At 33.2% G+C, this 19,863-nt stretch overlaps 2 protein-coding genes across 5 annotated transcripts in view; one reads left to right on the top strand and one right to left on the bottom strand.

The window, feature by feature from the left end:
• Alg6 (ALG6 alpha-1,3-glucosyltransferase) overlaps positions 1 to 19,863 on the top strand; it is a 94,375-nt gene that overhangs the window by 40,906 nt on the left and 33,606 nt on the right. For 2 of the 3 annotated variants that reach the window (XM_071617908.1, XM_071617909.1), the window contains one exon: positions 3,621 to 4,737. The exons of the other annotated variant lie outside the window; for it this stretch is intronic. In XM_071617908.1, coding sequence (XP_071474009.1) covers positions 3,621 to 3,818 — 198 coding nt within the window. In that variant the 3' untranslated portion in view covers positions 3,819 to 4,737. Of the gene's footprint in view, positions 1 to 3,620; positions 4,738 to 19,863 lie in introns of those variants that run through there. 3 annotated transcript variants of the gene reach the window in all.
• Positions 7,296 to 19,863, bottom strand: part of Itgb3bp (integrin subunit beta 3 binding protein) — a 58,523-nt gene continuing 45,955 nt past the window's right edge. For both annotated transcript variants that reach the window (XM_071617910.1, XM_027949520.2), the window contains exons 6-10: positions 19,358 to 19,451; positions 18,578 to 18,634; positions 11,559 to 11,609; positions 10,561 to 10,626; positions 7,296 to 7,858 (exon numbers count right to left, since the gene is read on the bottom strand). In XM_071617910.1, coding sequence (XP_071474011.1) covers positions 10,598 to 10,626; positions 11,559 to 11,609; positions 18,578 to 18,634; positions 19,358 to 19,451 — 231 coding nt within the window. In that variant the 3' untranslated portion in view covers positions 7,296 to 7,858; positions 10,561 to 10,597. The remainder of the gene's footprint in view (positions 7,859 to 10,560; positions 10,627 to 11,558; positions 11,610 to 18,577; positions 18,635 to 19,357; positions 19,452 to 19,863) is intronic.

A 19,863-nucleotide genomic window follows, 5' to 3' on the forward strand; every position in this document is an offset into this window, starting at 1 on the left:
AATTGCATACAAAACAAATGTATTGGGGCTGGGGTTGTGGCTCAGTGGTAGAACGCTTGCTTCACATGTGCCTCAGTACCACATAAATAGAATAAAGGTATTGTGTCCATCTACAACTAAAAATTTTTTAAAAATCTATTTTTTAGACTGGAAACACTTCATGTGATTTTTCCTTTAGCTTTTAAATGTCTAACTTTTAAAATAAGATATGTTTTATAACTAATATAAGTCAGTCAGCATTCTTAATATGAATAGAATGGCTGACATGGTAGGTATAGAAAGTGTCAGCTCTTTCCCTACTGGGGGAAATAACAGGTTTTTAATTTTTTTTTATTTTTAAGGACTACATAGTATAGAGGATTACACAAGGTACCCAAATAACAAAAAAAAGAATAGTTAACTTTGCTAGGGGAGTGCATAAAGTTCTAAAGGAGGTGGTATTTGTTTTATGTACATCTTGAAGGAACAGCAGACAGGCATTCTCAGAGCAGAGATGAATGGATGTACTGAGGGTTTTGCATTTTAGATCATGATCATGGAGGATAGGAATGGGGAGGTAGGAAGTTAAGAGGTGAACCAGAAAGACAATGATAGGATTAACTGACTATACTGGGGTTCAAATGGAAAGCAAGATCTCAAGGTTCACTTTTTGCCATTAGCACAGGCCCAACTCTTTGGATGTATGTCATTCTCGATTCCTACTGTGATACAATCTGGTCCAGTAGTCAAGGTGAGAACCACTAGGTACTCCTAGATTTACTTCTGAAGGCTTACTATGTGCCAAGGACTTTTCTGGAGGCTGAGGATACAGCAGTGAACAAAATTAACAAAAATCACTGCTGTCGTGGAGGTTACATCCTAGCGAGGACATCAGATGTTAGCATATATAAAATATGTAGCATGTCAAAGGGTAATAAATATTTTGGAGAAAAATAAAGCAAGGGAAGAAGGGCTATGATATATAGGAGAGAGAGAGTGATTGTAGTTTTAAAGTAGCAAGGCTTTTTCTTCTTTTAAAAGTAAAAAAAAAAACCAAAAAAACAAAGGAAGCAAGGGAGTGAGCTCTGCAGATAATTGAGGATAGACTGACCCAGGAGAACTATAAATGCACTGGGTATCACGGAGGCCATGGTGATTGACTAGGGTGAGGCAAAGAAATTATAAGAGCTAATATCACACAGGGCTTTCATCTGTAGAAGATCACTATGGTGACTTTAGAGAACAGATGCTGGAATCCATGAGCCAATGGGGCTGTGGACTAGGGTAGAGTGGCAGTGGAAGTGGCTATAAGCAGTCAGATTTGGGGCATTTTTTTCCTTTTATTATTATTATTTTGCTTGGGGTGTATTTTGAAGGTAAAACCAACAGGAATTGCTGAGGATATGAGAGAGGAAGCTAAGCCTGAATGCATGGGTTTTGGCATGAACAACTGAATGGAAGGAGTTGCCCTTCACTGAATTGGAGGAACACTATTGAAGGCACTTTGTGTATGTTGGGGGGTGGGGAGATATGGGGGGATCAGAAGTTTGTTTTTATAGGACTTTTTTGGCAGTACTGGATTTGAACCCCAGGCCTAAAGCATGCTAGAGCAGTTTATTTTTATGTTTAGTTTTAGATGCCTGTTAGATATTCAAAGTGAAGACATTAGGGAGGACTTAAGACATATGAGGCTAGAGATTAGGGGAAAAGGTCCTGGCTGGAAGCTAATTTGAGTTTTCAGCAATAATGGTTGGTAATTAAAGTCAGTCGCTCGATGAACTCACCATGGGTATGAATATAGGCTTAAGAGGACTAAGTACTGAACTCTAGAACACAGAGAGGTAGGGGACATGAGGAGGATCCAGCAGAACTGTTTGAGGTAACTTACGCGAGGTGGGTGGGCATCAGGAGAGTGTGTTATCATAGTAGCCATACTTCATAAGTGAAGACGGTGTTTCGAGGTGATGAGAGAATGTGCTATTTCAAATGCTGATAACTGGCTGAAGTGGTACATGCCTATAATCCCAGCTGAAGAGATGGAGTTTCAAAATTAAATAAAAAGGGCTGGGGTACATGTGGCTTAGTGGTAGAGCACCCCTGGGTTCAGTTCACAGTCCACAAAAATAATCAAATGCTACTGAGAGAATCAAGTAAGGCAGTTAAGAATTTATTCTTCCAGTACAATAGATACCTGAGGAGAGCTGTTTCATGGAGTGTCTGAAGTAAAAGCCTAACTGGTGTAGGCTCACTAGTGAATAAGAGAACTGGACACAGCATGTCATAGGAACTCTTTTGGGAAGCTTTGCTGTCAACAGTAGCAGGCAAGTTGGTAACAGCTGGAGGAAGAGAGGGTTTTTGTTTAAAATGAGAGAAATTTTAAACAAAATGAAAGAAATTTCAGCATGCCAGTTGGACACTTAATTCAAGATGGCATTTCAAGCATAATTCTTAAATTTGAAACTTATTTTGATAATGTCATAAGTTTTCATTCCCTACTAAGGTCATCTCAGGAATTTTCTCTTTGGAGGATACGTGCACCTGTTTGTTATACCTGTCTGTAAGCCTTTTTTAGCACCCACCTTCCCCACTTTCATCTAAAATGACCACTGCATTAGATTCTATTCAGATCTTACGATGCATAATGGCATCGTTTAGGGTTCTCTTTGTGGCATAGCTCCTTTAGGGGAGGCACTACTATTTCTCCATTTGCTTTCTACATTAACTTATGCAGCTTTTAGTATCTATGCATCTTGAGATAAAATAAGTAACATCTGGCTTGTCCATGTCTTAGAGGAGCTCATGGCCTAGAGCTAAACTGTCCAATACAGTAGCCACTACATTTAAACTGATTAAAATTAAATAAATTTAAAAATTCACTCCTCAGTAGGCATATTTCAAATGTTCAACAGCCATATGTGGTTAGCAGCTCTTGTATTGGAGTGTAGATGTAGGACATTTTCATGTTGCATGGTCTAGAGAAGAATACTACTACACAATTAAAATAAATGTGATAATTATTTTACTCATTTTGGTATTTAATCAAATATGAGCTTGTGATTTTATTTAATATTTCTCTAATTAAAAGGCAGACTCTTCAAAGCTAGAGGACCACATTTTCTTCATATGTCCCACTGTTGCTTTACTACAGTATTAACTCACTGAGAATATTCAGTGAATATAAAATGGAATTTTTTCATTTACCATGGGAAAAATGTCATAGATGGGTTCTCCTGACTGGCTTAGAACCTTATATCCCATTAGGACCCAGGACTGTAGGGGATACCATGAATTTAACCCTAACTGGCAATCATTATGATCCAGATACCTTTCTTCAGTGCCTAGGTGGTATAAAGTATAAGACAGGGATTCTCTTGCTTGGCTATACATGGCAACAACGTAGAGAGCTTTAACAAAGTACTAAGGCCTGCTCTTAACTTCTGATTTAATTGGTCTGGGATGTGGCCTGTGCATCAAGATTTTTTTAAGTCAGATGATCTAACATGAAGCCCAAGTTGAGATCCACTAGAAGAGTTAGACCCTCAACCCTCACCTTCAGTTCTGCTCATTTAATAGCTTCAAATCAGTGTTAGCAGTACAGTTTATCTTCTATACTGCTCAGTATTGTTTTCTTTCCCTTATAGTTTCTGACCTCAGTGATCTTTATGGTCCTTCTGACGCTGATGATTGTCACACTGGATCCTCCTCAGAAATTACCAGATTTATTCTCTGTATTGGTGTGTTTTGTATCCTGTTTGAACTTCCTGTTCTTCTTGGTATACTTCAACATTATAATCATATGGGATTCCAAAAATGGAAGAAATCGGAAGAAAATCAACTAGCTGTATTCCCAAACAAATGTGAACTTTTTGTAATGTATTAATGAAATTGTTATTTTGAGAATCATGGAATAGAAAAAGAAATGGTGAAAAGTCATTGTTTCTCCACAACATAAGTGTATTTTGGGACCAAAGACCAACGGAGGCTTTTATTTTCTAAATATTGTTGGGCCAAAGCATATTGTAGTTTTTATTAATATTCACAGTTATTTAATTAGTTAAAAAAGTCCTTAGTCCCAAGATTTACTTAGAAATTGTACTCTATAAATGATGTCTTGAAAAAAAATCTGCAAATAGCTTAATGGGAGAATCAAACCCCGTCTTTAAAGGAAACCACTAATTTTGGCATTCAGATTTAGTTTTCTTTGCATTTTAGCATGCAAGTAATATGTATTTCATTGTTATCTCAGGGAATTAAATTTAAGATCATCTTTTTAATTGCTGAGGCCAGTTAAGCTGCTTGATGTCTTGATGTCAAATTTACAAATTTGAAGTTGTTTTTAATAAGGTAAATAGATTAAATGGTGTTCTTATTAATTTCCAAGAATGCAGATTTACTTGAATCCATTTAAAAAATGATTTTTCCTGAATGTAAATCCCAATTATTCTGAAGTTTCTTAAGCTACTCATGAACACTAGTTCTAATCTTTTCTAGCATCATTCTATTTAAACTGTTTTATATAGGGTTTCATTCCTTTTTTGTTATGAACTGACCTGGTTCAGGTTACTTACCACTGGCATAAGCGTTGATTCAAATCATACTTCCTGTTAATTTTGTCCTGTTAATGTTATCCCTCTATTATCAGAATCTCTATTTACTATAGTATTCAATTGGTAAAAGTATTATATCCATGTTGTAGTTTCTCATATAAATATGTTCTCTTTAGTCTCTATGATAAAAATAAAGCAAGTTTACCATTAACCTTTTTTTAAAAACTGAGTATATTTCTTTCATAAGGTAGCCATTGAAGCATATTCAGAAGTAAACAGTCATACCAAAAAGAATTTGGTTCTGGGTACAAGCTAGTCATAGGCTGACGCAAGAAGGTATGTATTGCTAAGTCTGATAAAGAAAGTGGGTTTAGACAAAGCAAAAATCGAGAAGTATTTCTTTCTCAGAGTAAATGTGCATAAAGACACAAGAGGGCAGGTCAGCACAGAAAAGCAGCCTTGAGTCGCTGCCGATTCAGCAGGAACATCACTGTCCATGGTCACCATCTGTAATCACTGTGCCCAAATGTCAGCATCTTGGCTGGCTGGTATTGCCTTTTTTAAAAAAAAAAAATTTATAATAGTGTGTTTGCATTTAACATAGGATGTTGATTTATATTAGTGATGAGAAAATTCTGAGTTCTAAATAACTGGAGTATAGAAACTTATTTGAAATAAAAGTATTATATAAATAATATACCCGTAACACTTGTATTCAGGGTGTCTTATAGGTAAATTCTATAAATAATACATTTTTTAGATGATTTAATCTAAATCATCATCGAATTACATTATAGCTTCTAAGGAGACTTACCGCAATTAGTATCTCTCATATTAAAAACTAATATTTTGACTTTAAAAAAATTAGGTTCTAAAATACCAAGTATATCCAGTGATGAATTAATAAGATCACATAAGTCAATGAAACAAAATGCATTCTATCATGTATAACTAACTAGAAAAAAAATTTTAAATGTTAATATAAAAATCACAGAAGTGGGCTATTCCAAAGCATTTCAGCTAGATTAAGGATTATAGGAAATGTTCTAATATATTTAGATGAGTCAAAATTTTAGAAAAATTTCTCTTTTTTCACTATGTATCTATCAAAAAATGAGCACTTCTATGTTATTTCCAAGTACATTTTACAGGGAAGAAGCATTTCTAAGAAGTGCAGTTTCCCCCATTGCCAATAGACCTAGGTTTGCTTCTTAAAGCAAGAAAGAGAATAGGGAGGAATAGGCAGAAGTGTTATGTATCACATATGAAGCAAACAGAAGTCATTTTTCCCTTGAGGCTTTAGGGAGGGGGAAAATATCCCGATGTAGCATTCTGTCCAAATGATAAACCACAAATAAGTGAGTGAAACATTTACAAAAGTCAAGGCAGCCAAAGTAGCCTCTCTGTTCAATAGATAAGACTAAGAGATGGATAGGTTGTAACTAAATAATGGTTAGAGTAACACAATGGTTTCAAGTCTCAATTGGTCTCTCTTCTGTTATGTTCATTGGAAGATCAGGGCCAAGTATATCCCCCTTTCCCCTCCCCCCATATAAACATTAGTTTTGTGTGTGGATTTTTCTGCTTTGTCCTTCATGCAGCCTCTAAGGGTGATAAAGCGAGAGTCATCTGATCTACAATGAAGAGAACTGGGAAATGATTCTTAGCAGCCCAGCTGTTCTGAAAGGCAAAAGCTTAGTATATCAAGAGGTCAAACATACAGTAACTGGTTTAAGAGCATTAAGCACATACCTACATAACTTGGATTATATATGAAACCAATCTACTTCTTAACCCTTTGTTTCCTAACTAATGTAGGTTAGTTTACAAAATGTCTTGACTTATATCCTGAGGTTTTGTTTATTTTAAAGTATTCTTAATATTTAGCAGACGATTATCTTAAGACATTTAAATAGTACCAAGATAATCACTAATGAAGACAATTAGGTTTAATTGGATTACTATTTAGCACCTATATTTATATTAATAGTTTTAAAAAAAGACATGAATCTGAATTTAAGCGGAAAATGGGTTATTTTCCACCTTGTTAAATGGTTTTAAAAATACTATGGTATTTTTATTTTCATGATATCAAATGATACACAAATTCTGAGAATAACATTTGCCCCCTCTAGAAATGGTCAAGAAAAGTATAGACTTTAAAAAAAAAATGTATGTTATCAAGCTATGATATATTCAGGGATGGGGGGTGTAGCTCAGTAGTAGAGTGTTTGCCTAGCATATGTCAGGCTCAGGGAGCCATCCCTAGTAACACACACATGCATACACACACAAAGACATATTTTGTGATTTTTCTAAGTGCTTGTAGGATATAAAAGATGATTAGGTCATCATTATGAATTAATTTCCAAATCAATGTATTTCTCATGCATCAATTAAATGATTTTAACATCCACTTGCCATGTAATTTAGTACCTGGTTTAGATACTGATTCATTTTGTGAGCAACAATACAAATAAATGGTAATAAAAACAATACAGAATAAAGAATTTAAATAATTTGGAAAGGATTACATACTGTCTCATAATAAAGGTCTTTTTAATTTATTGGAGGCTGTTTAATTGAGCTAAAAACCAACTTCATATTTAAATGTATGTACTAAAAAATACATTATAATATTTTACAAAATGTATGGAATTTAAAACTTTGAAAATACAAGCATAGAAAAAACAAGCGTATTATAATAATAAAAACTCATCCCTGAGGTAGTGGTTACACAATAAGCTTCTAAATGAGAGAGAGAGAGAGAATTTTTTATTATTTATTTCTTTATTTGTATGTGGTGCTGAGGATTGAACCCAGGCGAGCGCGCTATCGCTTGAGCCACATCTCCAGCCCCTAAATAAGTTTTTAAACATTTTTAAAAACCTATAAATTAATAAGTACCTGAGGCTTTAAGTGGGAAAAGTGGTCCCCAGTTTAACTCGCCATTAGATTTAATCTGAGTTCCAAGAAAATATATAGCTCTAGCAGATGTAGAACCATTTGCAAACATACTTTAGTAACTATCCACAAATGCTAACAGTACACAAAAACATCCATGATACAGAACGTAAGTCAAGATCCTCCTCTACATGCTGGCTTACATTAAAGGTTCAAGAAGAAATGTAATATTTACATTAAGATTATCTATTGGTGTGTGTAGAAAGTTTAAATTAGCTGCAAGAAATTTTATCTAGACTTGCACCTGCCTAGTGCTATGAGCTGGTATTTACTGGGCAGATTAATTACAAATATTTCTTCTGTTCCTTTAAATATGATCAGGCAGATGCAGTAGTTGTACTCATAGTGAGAGCATTTCTTCTAAGTGCCTGCAAGATATAAAAGGTGATTATTACATCATCAAGAGTTTCTAAATGAACATAATCTCGTGCATCACTTAAGAAATAATTTAAACACTCATATATCATGTAATTCAATACTCAGTTTAGATACTGGTAACTTCTCATATGTTTATTTTTGAGTCATCTAAGCAAGATTCATCTTCATAAATAATTTTGAGACTACTCTGACACAGGCCTTTTCAGTTTATGTGAAGATACTTACATGAGATACTTTCAGGAGAATTTTAAAACTCCACATGACCTACTGAAAACACCAAATTTACATGCCTTTGACTGTAAGCCTTAAGGGACTATCAGCAGGTGTTTCCCCCAACAGCTGCCAAAGCAGGGGAAAGTGTTTACTGTAATACATTCCTGTTCAGAGTGTGTCCCTCTGGGGACTCCTAGTGGTGGTAGAGGTTCTTGTCTTATTTGGCCTTTGGAGAAGAAAGCAGCCATTGGCAAATGATGGCATATACTCCCATTAGGCATGTGGCTCTTTTTTTTTTCTTTGCTTACGTTAGCATCTATGAAGAAGTACTACACAGTGGGCCCTTACATTTCCCTATTCGCTAAAGTCCACATATATTCTATTCCCTGTCTTATGGGATGCCTACTTGACAACTTATTTTTGCCAAATCTTTGTTTCATAGTCTGGTGTGCATTTCAGTAGAAGATTTTAAGCACTCTAGGGTTCACTTAATATCTTTATACAATACTGATACAATTGTTAGAGCTAATGATAATACTGTATGGCAAAGGGAGGCCATCATTTATTAGTTACTATGCTGGAGGTATTAAGCTAATTATTTTGTACACTTTTCACAAGGCAAATATTAGTCCCATTTTATAATCAACACTTAGAGGAACGAACTGCATCATTAAGGTCACAGAGCTAAGTATGTAGTAGAATTGGTGTTGGACACCTAATCAAATCTTGGTTTTCTTTAAAAACAACAACAAAAACAGAGCCAGACCCTGCAAAGATGTTTCATCAATGGATCATGGCTGCTGGAAGAACTGTTAAGATTTTAAGGTTAAATCTAGGATCCAGCAAAAGGAAATACTTTGATCAATGTGACATATGTCAGAGCAACTACGTTAACATTATTCTTTCTAAAACGTTTCTGATCATTACTTTCATAATAATCTTTACTGGCTCACCTCTGTCAAATAAATAAAACCCAAACATATTAGCTTGGTGACTGTAACTGTCAATGATGGGTCTGAATCTACATCATCATGCTTCTCTGCCCTTTTCATGTTGTTATCACCATCTTCTCCCAGTCCAATGGGCTTTTGTACTTCCTATTATCACGTGGTAAGGACGCCATCTCATTCTATCACACCTACTAACAATCATGCATTTAAGGCAGGTCTATGTTCTTCATGGCCTTAGAGGCATGTGGACTTGTGGCCTATTTCAAGATTGAGCTTTCCTCTCAGTTTCTTCAAGCACACAGTAGAATTTAAGGTTTTTAGATTCAGTATGGGAGAGGAGATTCCATTTCTGCTTTAAGGCATAATCCACTTCGGCTACCCCAAGCTTCTGCCAGAGGTCTTTGCATTTTTGAGGTTTATCAATTCCTCCACTAATTAGGTTGATACTTTCATCCTTATAGGACTCACAATCCTTATCTGTACTTGCTGTTGGCCAGACCTCTTAGAAAGAAGAGTTTAGACTTAAAATTCTCTGTCTCTGTGACTTCCCAACGGCTACCAGATCATATAACCTCTGAACATAGTTTACGCTCTTAAGCCTATGGAATGATGCATAACTGCTAGAAAGGTAGAAGGAAGAACATTTTTGAAGGGTAAGTGATGAAATCAGTACGGTAGCTAAGATTATAGGGTTATAGCTCAGTAAGGGAGGTCATAAATAGATTTGGAAATCTTTTTTTCACTAAGATTAATAACTTGAGATCATGAACAAAGTTCCCGAAGTAAGAAGGAAACAGTCAAAAGAAGAAACCAAGGAAATGCCTTGAAGATAAAATCTTTGTATTTAACTGTCATTTTTCTCTTTGACTTCTCAAAGGAGAGTTGCCTGGTAGTTCAACCTTAATTCTTTCTAATTTCTTTAAAGTATTACTCAAGCTGGGCACAGTGGTGCACATCTGTAATCCCAGTGGCTTGGGAGGCTTAGGCAGGAGGATTGCGAATTCAAAGCCAGCCTCAGCAAAGAGGTGTTTAGCAACTCAATGAGACCCTGTCTCTAAGTAAAATACAAAACAGGGCTGGGGATGTGGCTCAGTGGTTGAGTGCCCCTGAGTTCAATCCCTGCTTACTCAAATCAAAGATTTTTTAAAAAGTAATAAAAATAAAAAACCTACCTCTAAAATATGATGACCTCTATTAGCATCCCTGAACACAAAGTTATTATCAGTACTCCAGTTTCCCATAGTTTATTAATGAGACTATCATATAAATGAGTATGTTCATTTGCTAAATATATGGCTGTTGAATATGTGTTAATGAACACCATCTAACATAATAGTTCTCTGTTGGAATTTTCATGGGTCAGAAATTCTATAAAATATTTAACCTTATGATGAATAAATTATATGTGTGTTTGAGTGTATTATTCTTTCTTAACAGGATACAAAATCCTTGACTAGTAGTGAAACCTGACATTTGTAGATTATTACTAAGTAGTGGTTAAGTGGAACCAGACAACTCAGTTTACTGACCTGGCTTTCTGTCTTTGGTGCTTCTGGGAGAAAATACTTAACTTCTTTGTGCTTCAGTTTCCTCACCTATAAATAAAGATAATAACTGTATCTACCTCGAAAGTTATTGTAAAGATTAAAAAGATATGTATACAGTGCTTATAATAGTGCTTGGCACAAAAAATATACTCAATAAATGTTAGCCATTATTATAAACAATTATTTATTGTATTAACAACATTTTGATAAATAAAAGTGACATAATTTTCTATGTAAGAAGGCTTGCAATTATTTTAAAAACAATTTGTTTGTTAGGCTAAAATTAATCGCTTGAGATATTTCCAAAGAAATGAATTTTCTTAGGGAAAAAAATAAGAAAGAATTATATTCTAAGAAATAGCAGGCAACATCTGGTTAGCTTCTAAAAATCTTTTTAATATTGATGCCAGTGGGATAATACCAATTCCTAATGAGAACCTTGAGTTAACAGGTACACTAAATGCTAATGTCACATCATGACTTATATTGCGTCTAGCTTATTACTTACAATAAGATATGATAAACTATCATATGTATTGCTTAATCCATAGGAATTGTTTTGAAGAAAAGATACAATTAGTATAAAATTATTTACTTAATTGGAAATTATTAGCACATTTCCAAATTTAATAGGCTGGTTATATCTTCTTCAGTCAGATGTGTCCTATGAAAACTACAATCTATTTGTCATTATCTATTTAGATATTTATACCAAAGGTGCTCAATTAAGGATCCTCTTATAGTTAAAAATGTGCCCTCTTTTACGTTGTGCTTTTTCAATCAGCATTTAACTCACAGATCTTGTCAGACTGCTCTTCTGTTGTTTACAAGAATAAATTTCAACTAAAGCTCCAAAGCTTATGTATCTTTTCATATAGAAAGACAGTATCATATCTGATAATGCAAATAAAATGTTTCCACTTGAACAACACAGGAAAAATCCAACAAAGTTAAGCTGAATTAGAAAAGTAAAGTAGTACCTCTTTTTAAAACGGCTTTAAGGAATTCGTAGCTGTCAAGATGACATAATTCTATATGAAAGAAGAAAGAATTTTTTCAGAAAACAGTTCAAAGTAACTTGTAACTCTATATTATGCAGAATCAATATTGAATCAAAATGAAAATTAAAAATAACCTAAAGTTTTATTTTACATGATAAATAGCTGTGGGGCTATAAATTTTCATGTCAATACCGGATTAGCCTGATTCTATTTTGGAATATACATTTAAAATTTTATTATAAGAGCCAGAACTTTATTATAATATATGCTTACCACCACCGTTAGTATACTCTTTATGCTTTATTATGATTACTTGTTGTATGTGGAGGATTCTATACTCCTGAGGGCAGGACAGTGTCTGTCTTGTTTGTCAGTGTATCCCTAAAGCTAGAACAATACCTAGTTCATAATAGGTATTCAATCAGCATTAAATTAATGAGGCATGCAAACAGAGTAATTTTCAAGTATTTGAAAATAATTAGATAATTCTTTAAAAAATTCTAAGAATGGCCATTCATACTCATTGCACTGTGATCTGATCTTCTCTCCAGATTCCATACTGAGGTCTGGGGCTACAATAGAGATTAAGACTTTGCTAAAGAGGAGCCCAGGGAGAGCCCTCTAACTAGAGAATTACAATGCATTCCAACAAGATACATTTAGAAATATTCACACAAATATTGTGGGAGCCTAGAAGATGAAGCAATTTGGCTTTAACTAGGAGAGCTGGGGAGAGAGAGCTTCACAGAGAATGGGACATCTGAGGCTGACCTTAAAGGATAAGCATGAGTTTGCTAGACAAGAAGAAAAAGCAATGAAGGAGAGGAAGAAGCAGCAGGGAGGCCTGGAATACTGAAAGAGACTGCAGCGGGCTGAAGCATATGGTATGAAGTATGAATAAAAACAACCATTCTCCTCCTTCCTGAGGTCTGAGCTGCAGGGAAAAAAATCACCTAATATTTACTTATTATACAAGTCCTGCTTTTAGCTATATAATTAGTTATATAAGTATTATATATGTATTTAAAATATATAAACCACTTAGATAATTTATCTAACTCTTAAAGGGGGTACTTTTTAAACTAGAGTTAAGATTGGAAAAAAATGTTCACCTGTCAGATGACAGAAAACCAATTTCTATAAATGTGACCGAATAATTTTTCTGCACCTCAAGAACAGTTAGTCTTCAGTCTATTCATTACTGTCTTTTTATAGTATTTTTATTTAATAAAACCTATTAAGACTACCATACAAATCTCTTTACTTATGCTTTTATCTTTTAACTGATCAATTTTTATATTGCTGACATCCCTTCTTCACCATTTGCTCATTTAAAAATTCATAGTATGTGAGATCTGTCTCCAGGGAAAATGTCTATAAAATTTGTTACAGCTGGCAAATGTGTATGAGTCAGTGATAGCACATGACTAAATGCTTCACAGAAAATAAAATTTGTTTCTGTAGTAAGCAGAACTGTTTAAATGTTATTTATTTTTATGTTTCAAAGAAAATATATTGTGAAGTGCTGCATTGATTTAATACGCAACAATGTCTGTGTACACGCTGTAGAAGGAAAATTTATGAAACCTTTGCACAACTCCTTTAATTGAATTTTCCAAATCTCTCACCACACACAAATAATCAATATCTTCTGCAGAGAAAACCAGTCAGAATTATTACAGTCTTTCTTTTCAATTTTGTTGTCATCAGCACATACACAGCACCTGGATATTTGTAGTGTCTGCTACCAAGTTATTTACACCTCTTAAACACATAATTGCTATTAAGTGAGTCCAAATCTATAGTTTAAACATTTTTTACTGATTATATTCAAAAGAAAAATTATCATACTTCTAGTAAAAGTATAAGAAATTAAGTCATGGGAGAAATTATTAAAAAGACTTTGTGAAGTAATAAACCAGTTTGCTTTTCCTGAAATCCTAGACAAATCTCAAGTAAGCATTTTCAGCAGCTGTACTGTACCCCCAAAATAGTGATGAATAGTGTAAAACAAGAGCATTAACATTACTGATAGGAAATGTATGACCCACATACAGCATATATGACAGCTGAATCCTTATACAGAGCTAAGGTCTATGGTGTAAATTAATGTATATTTGTGCTACCAAAATTAATACCTCCATTGTTTTTATCTCTAGATAAATCCAGAATCTTAAAGCCTAAGGGGAAATTTTTGTTGTTTCTCCTAAAACTCATCATGTCTAAACTTCAAACCTCAGTGCTTTAAAAATGGAAGTATCTGTTTGAAAAAAAATATTGTTTAATGTCAAGATATAATAGAAAAAAACAAAAGGGTAGAAGTCTTCTGGGAGTAAAATGATTTGGCTGATATGATGAATACTTTTTCAAGACTGAGTGGGAAAAGGACAACATATTTTTATGTTTAAAAAATACTTCAGTGGGTGGTAAGAATGAAAAGACAATATCAAACTATTTTATAGTCTTAGAACTGGAATTTAAAATTTATCCTGTAGATTAAGAATCTGATAAACTTAAATCCTATAACCAAGATTGAATTTTACAATGCAAGAACACAGTAAATTAACTAAAGAAGACAGGAACATTAGATTTATGCTGTTTAAAAAAAAAAAGAAAAACACCAGAGTTAAAAATTCTGAAATATTTTCTATTACAAACAGCTGAAACAATCAACTTTTTTAAACAATGCAAAGTTCAAATGATTATGTTTCATTTAAAATATGCATACTACAACCTACACAATTATTCTCAAAACAGATAAAATGTGTTTTGGACTGAAGCTAAGTGTTTGGATTTCATATCTTGGCAACTGCTCTACAATTTGCTTACATTCTTTTCAAAAACATTTTGTTTATTGGAAGTACTGGACACAGACAAACAATGATGGCATTTTCTACTATCTTCAGAAAAAACTAGAATACTAAGTACTACAGAATGCCATCTATTGACTTAAGAAATATCTCTATCAAGTTGTTTTAAGTAGTGGTTGATTATTTAAAGCAAATAAATTTCATGCCTTACCATGTGATGATAATGTGACATTCTATCTGTATCAACCCATTGAATGGTCATATGTTTTAAATATTCAGCATAACAAATTTAAAATAATTATGAAAATTCACAACCAAATGTAAAAGAAAAAGGACCTTTCATTTCATTATTTTCCTAATAGTCATAAAGCCAATATTATTAGGGAAAGTGAAGTCAGGCTTACTTCTAAGTAACTGAAAAAAAAAAAGAAGCCTTTCTTTGTTTAAGAAACTTGTCTTCAGCAGAGATCCTTTTTTATTCATATACTTTAGGAAGGCATTCCCTCATTTACAGGATCCAGTTCTTCTGAAAACCACAAAAATTTCAGTGTACATTTTCAAGTTATGGTGTGTGTTTTAAATTTCTCTTGAATAAGTTATATAAAGCCTTAGGAATATGTCTATTTATTTAAAACACTAGAGTGTTGTAATTATACTCTTCTTCCTGTAATAATGAAAAAACAAGTAGAAGTAAAAGACCCACTTGAAGAGGGAATGATAACAAAATTGTTGTAATTCTCCTGGTATTGTATGTTTTAATTATTCTAGGAGAATTTTATAAGAATCTGAAGGACTGCCCCACCAAAAAAAAAAGAAAGAGAGAAAAAGAAGAATCTGACCTGCTTTTGATAGTAGAACATTAATTGGCTTATTCTCATTTTCATGATTATCTAAATGAAGCAAATCCAGTACTTACTAGAAGGCTGATTTTTATTTTATATAATTTATAATGTTATGAAGATTCTCAATCATTTTAAAATTTAAATAATTCTTGGTAATTATATAGTAAAATAAATAAAGTAGACATTTCTATAAAAGCTGAAAGACAAATCTCAAAATAAGGAACATATAAAGCAAGCAAGTTTAAGATGTCAAAAAAAAAACTTTAAACTTAAATTTTAAGTTCTCTTAAAATGAATTTATGAACAGGAAGGGGTGAAAGTTGTTAGCTTAGTAAAAAAATTATGTGTATGTGTGCCTATGCTTGTGTTTATGTATATACATCATCTTTAACAACAGCAACAATAACAAAACCCCCCAAACTAAAAATATACATGATAGAAACCAGAAAAAGAGGTGGGAAAAGCACTCAGTAAACCTATATGGCTCAAATTCAAATTACAAAGAAAATAAACTTATCTGTTTTTCAGGCAGCAATAGTTTTTCAACATTAGTCAAAAAGGTAGTGAAGTTTTAAATACCTCAGGAAATAACAGAGCTAATGTAGCTCTTGCTAAGAAATACAAATGGAAGGTGATAAATAATATATATATATATATACACATACACACCTATTAATATGTATTATGTAATTTTAAAAATTCAGTTTTTATTTAAGCTCCAAGTAATCAATACTTATTTAGAAATTCAAAAACATCGATTAATAATATAATTTCCTTTATGAATGAATAAAACTCATCCCTTTGGGGAAAACCTAATAATGGACAAGTTAGTCTTAATGTCTAAATAACAGAAAACAGTTAAAGCTGATCTTCCATAAATACACCAAGAACTGAGGTACAATGAATAAAAAGATTACAAAAGTACCTATCCCCTGGAAAGAAAAATGTTTTAATGACAGATGAATACTTCTGAAAAAATTTCTTTACATTTACTTTTTTTCTAGTATTTTCCCTTCCTTATTTCTCAAAACTGTTGGTAATGCCAACTATATGGAGTCTAATTCTAGTGAGTTCTAGGGAATTACAGATTTTAAAAACCATACTATTGGGATAGAATTTACAGAGAAAGGTTTCTTTCAGTTGGGAAATAACAATATAAATTTTACATTATGATTCTCTAAAACTTGTCAAGTTAGGAAAGACAGAAACAGTTATACATTCTAATCGAGGAGAGAGATTCTAAGCTTATTCTTAGAAAGCTACCCTAAATATTCTTAAATTTTGGGGATCACAGTATAAATTACATGCCTTTAATGAAAGGGCTCACAAAGCCTGCTTCACTCACTTTCCACAAGAGCTTTGGAGGGTCTGGCATGGCCTTTGGATCTGACTGGAATCCTGGGCACATTCTAATGCATATTGGTTTGGTTGAACCAGTTTTAGTTATGAAGTTTATATCTAGAAGCTGAGATGACTGGGTGATTTCATTTGTTTCAGGAAGAAACATGAAATAATGAAAAGACCATAGTTTCTGAGGTCATACTGATCCTTAATTGGAATTCCTGCTCTATAACATAAGTAGCAGTGTCTTTGGGCAAGTTACTTAATATTTTTGGTGTTTGTTTCTTGTCTACAATGATAAAATGAAAAAAGCTATCTTGCAGTGTTGCTATAAAGAAATGCTGATCCTAGTGTTGGAAACTGGTACTCAATCAATGGTAGTAACTGATAATTAAAAATGGCAGACTACAATATGGTGAGTCAAGGCCTAACTCCACTTGCAGAGATTACTGAATAGCATCCATGTCAGTAATATTAAAATGATCACTCTTTTTAAAGAGTTGGTCTAAAGGTTTTAATATTTTATAGTCCATGATTATTTCCTTCCTGAGGTACAGATATATATTTCTTATGGGAACTTAAAAACTTGTAATTGGAAAAGAAATGCAAAATAACACTATACTGATATTTCATCTCACTTCAGTCAGAATGGCAATTATCAAGAATTTAAGTAACAATGTTGGCAAGGATGTGGGAAAAAGGTCCACTCATACATTGCTGATGGGACTGCAAATTGGTGCAACCACCCTGGAAAGCAGGATTGAGATTCCTCAGAAAACCTGAAATGGAACCACCATTTGACCCAGTTGTCCCACTCCTTGGCATATATCCAAAAGACTTAAAATCAGCATACTATAGTGATGCGGCTACATCAATGTTTATAGCAGCCCAATTCATAATAGCTAAGCTATGGAATCAATCTACGTGCCCTTCAACAGAAGAATGGATACAAAAAATGTGGTACTTACACACAATGGAATATTACTCAGCCATAAAGAAGAATGAAATTATGGCATTTGTAGGTAAATGGACAGAACCTGAGACTATCATGCTAAGTAAATAAGCCAATCCCAAACACCAAAGGCTGAATGTTCTCTGATATGTAGATGTTAACTCACAATAAACAGGGGTGGAGTGGGGGTGGGTTTAGAAGGGGAATGCTTCACCAGATCACCAAATTAGACAATGGGGAATGAAGGAAAGATGAGGGGACAGGAATAGCAAAGACAGCTGAATGAGTCAGACGTGATTTTCCTATATTCTTATATGAATATATGACCAGTGTCATATATTGTACATCATGTACAACCACAAAAATGAGAAGAAGTATTCCAGGTACGTATGTCAAAATACATTCTACTGTCACGTATAGCTAAAAAGAACAAACAAACAAACAAAAACAAACTTCTAATTGAGTTTCCCATACTGTGAAATGCTCAGAGGCATAATAGTTCAAATGTCACAATGTCATTAATGATTTAAAAGTTTCCAGGACACTGCTTAAAAAGTAACTTTTAATGTTTATATGTCTTTCTAATTCACCATTAAAAACACTGGTATGTTAACTCATTAAGTCCTAAGTTGTCAATTCTGCAAACATAATAGATATTTAAATATTATTTCAAAGTTACCATAAGTGGTATATTTGTTGCTCATTTAAAGTTTTTATAGGTGCTTCACATCTGGGATGATGGGATGAAATGGGCTAATTAATGCATTGTTGTCCCAATTGTCTGGGTTCTGAAAAAGAAATTTTAATAAAAGGACAAAATTTAAAACTGTTATTTCAGAATATTTAAAAATTGAATCATCAGGGAAGATGATCTTATTGGACTTGGTCTTCTGCTAACTGAAATATAAGGTTTTTCAGATGAGATTCGTAGTCTTAAGAATACACTAAAAGGGACTCACAATGATTGGTTTTATTTGATTAAATGAGATGAAAGCATCTCTTTATGCAATAAAATAAAACCATCTCTTTATGCAATAAAACACAGCCCTTTACCTTTGTGAGGAAGTACTGAATTCTTTTCACACAGCTTTTGTTTTCTTAGTTTGGTCACTAAAAGAAAAAAAAACACATCATGTTAAGAATTAAAATGGATGCCTATAATCCCAGCGGCTAAGGAGGCTGAGGCAGAAGGTTTGCAAGTTCAATGCCAGCCTCAGCAATAGCGAGGAGCTAAGCAATTCAGTGAGACCCTCTCTAAACAAAATACAAAATAGGTCTGGGGATGTGGCTCAGCCTTAAAGTGCCTTGAGTTCAATTCCCAGTACCCGGCACCCCCAACCCCTGCAAAATAATTAAAATGGAATGTGAAGAATTTCTCATTACTTGGAAGAAAAAATTTCATGAGAAAAAAGATTTCAAAACAATACCTATCTATAGGTATCAAGTACAAAATGCAATGCCTTATTAAATATCTCCTTTTAAAAATCAGCTCCACATAAAAGAAGTCTACTTGCAATTTCCAAGGTAACAATCTTTCCCTTAACATTAAAGAGTAGTCCCCAAAATAAAAGAAAAATAGTATTTCACATGGCCATAGTGGTGCATATATAAAGAAGTCTATCAAATTTAAATTTGAGAAAAATTAAGAGATTTATCTTATTACTGAAATTATTACTGAAAACTCATAAATTTTTCTTACCTTTGGTGTCAACATACTTTATGTACAACCAGAGATATGAAAAACTGCTGTGTACGTGTAATAAGAATTGTAACGCATTCCGCTGTCATTTATTTTTTTAAAAAAATAAATTAAAAAAATTTTTTTTTTCTTACCTAGTTCTTTGGTTTTCTCCACTTCTCTTTTTAAGAAACATGATGAACGGGAGATACTAATGAGATTTTCAAGCTCTCTATTGCCCTCTAAAGCCTAAAAGCAAGTTATTCTAAATGAGTTAAAAAAAAAAATTCTCTATAAGTGAATTTTCTATAGTAAGTGACATGGAAAATATAATATAGTTTCCTTCATTAGAAAAATTTAAACTCTATGTGAGGATATTTAACATTTTATAGTTGTTCAACTATTGTAAGCCTTATAATATATGAACAAAAACTACATTAAGATTAAACAATCTGTAAATTTGCTATTAAATGTGAGAAAGCAAGTAATTACTAAAATATTATAGTTAAGTCATTTTAAATAAGCAGAGAAGTTCCTGTGAAAAGCAAATTAAACATATCCTTTGCAAATTCTTTACTGGATGGGATTCTGTAGTCTGGGGATTCTTTCCTATTATCTTTTTCAAATGGGGTAGTAGAAGTATGAAAAATTCTATGCAAAA

Source organism: Marmota flaviventris, chromosome 10 (assembly GCF_047511675.1).
Source record: "Marmota flaviventris isolate mMarFla1 chromosome 10, mMarFla1.hap1, whole genome shotgun sequence".
Classification (NCBI taxonomy): domain Eukaryota; kingdom Metazoa; phylum Chordata; class Mammalia; order Rodentia; family Sciuridae; genus Marmota; species Marmota flaviventris.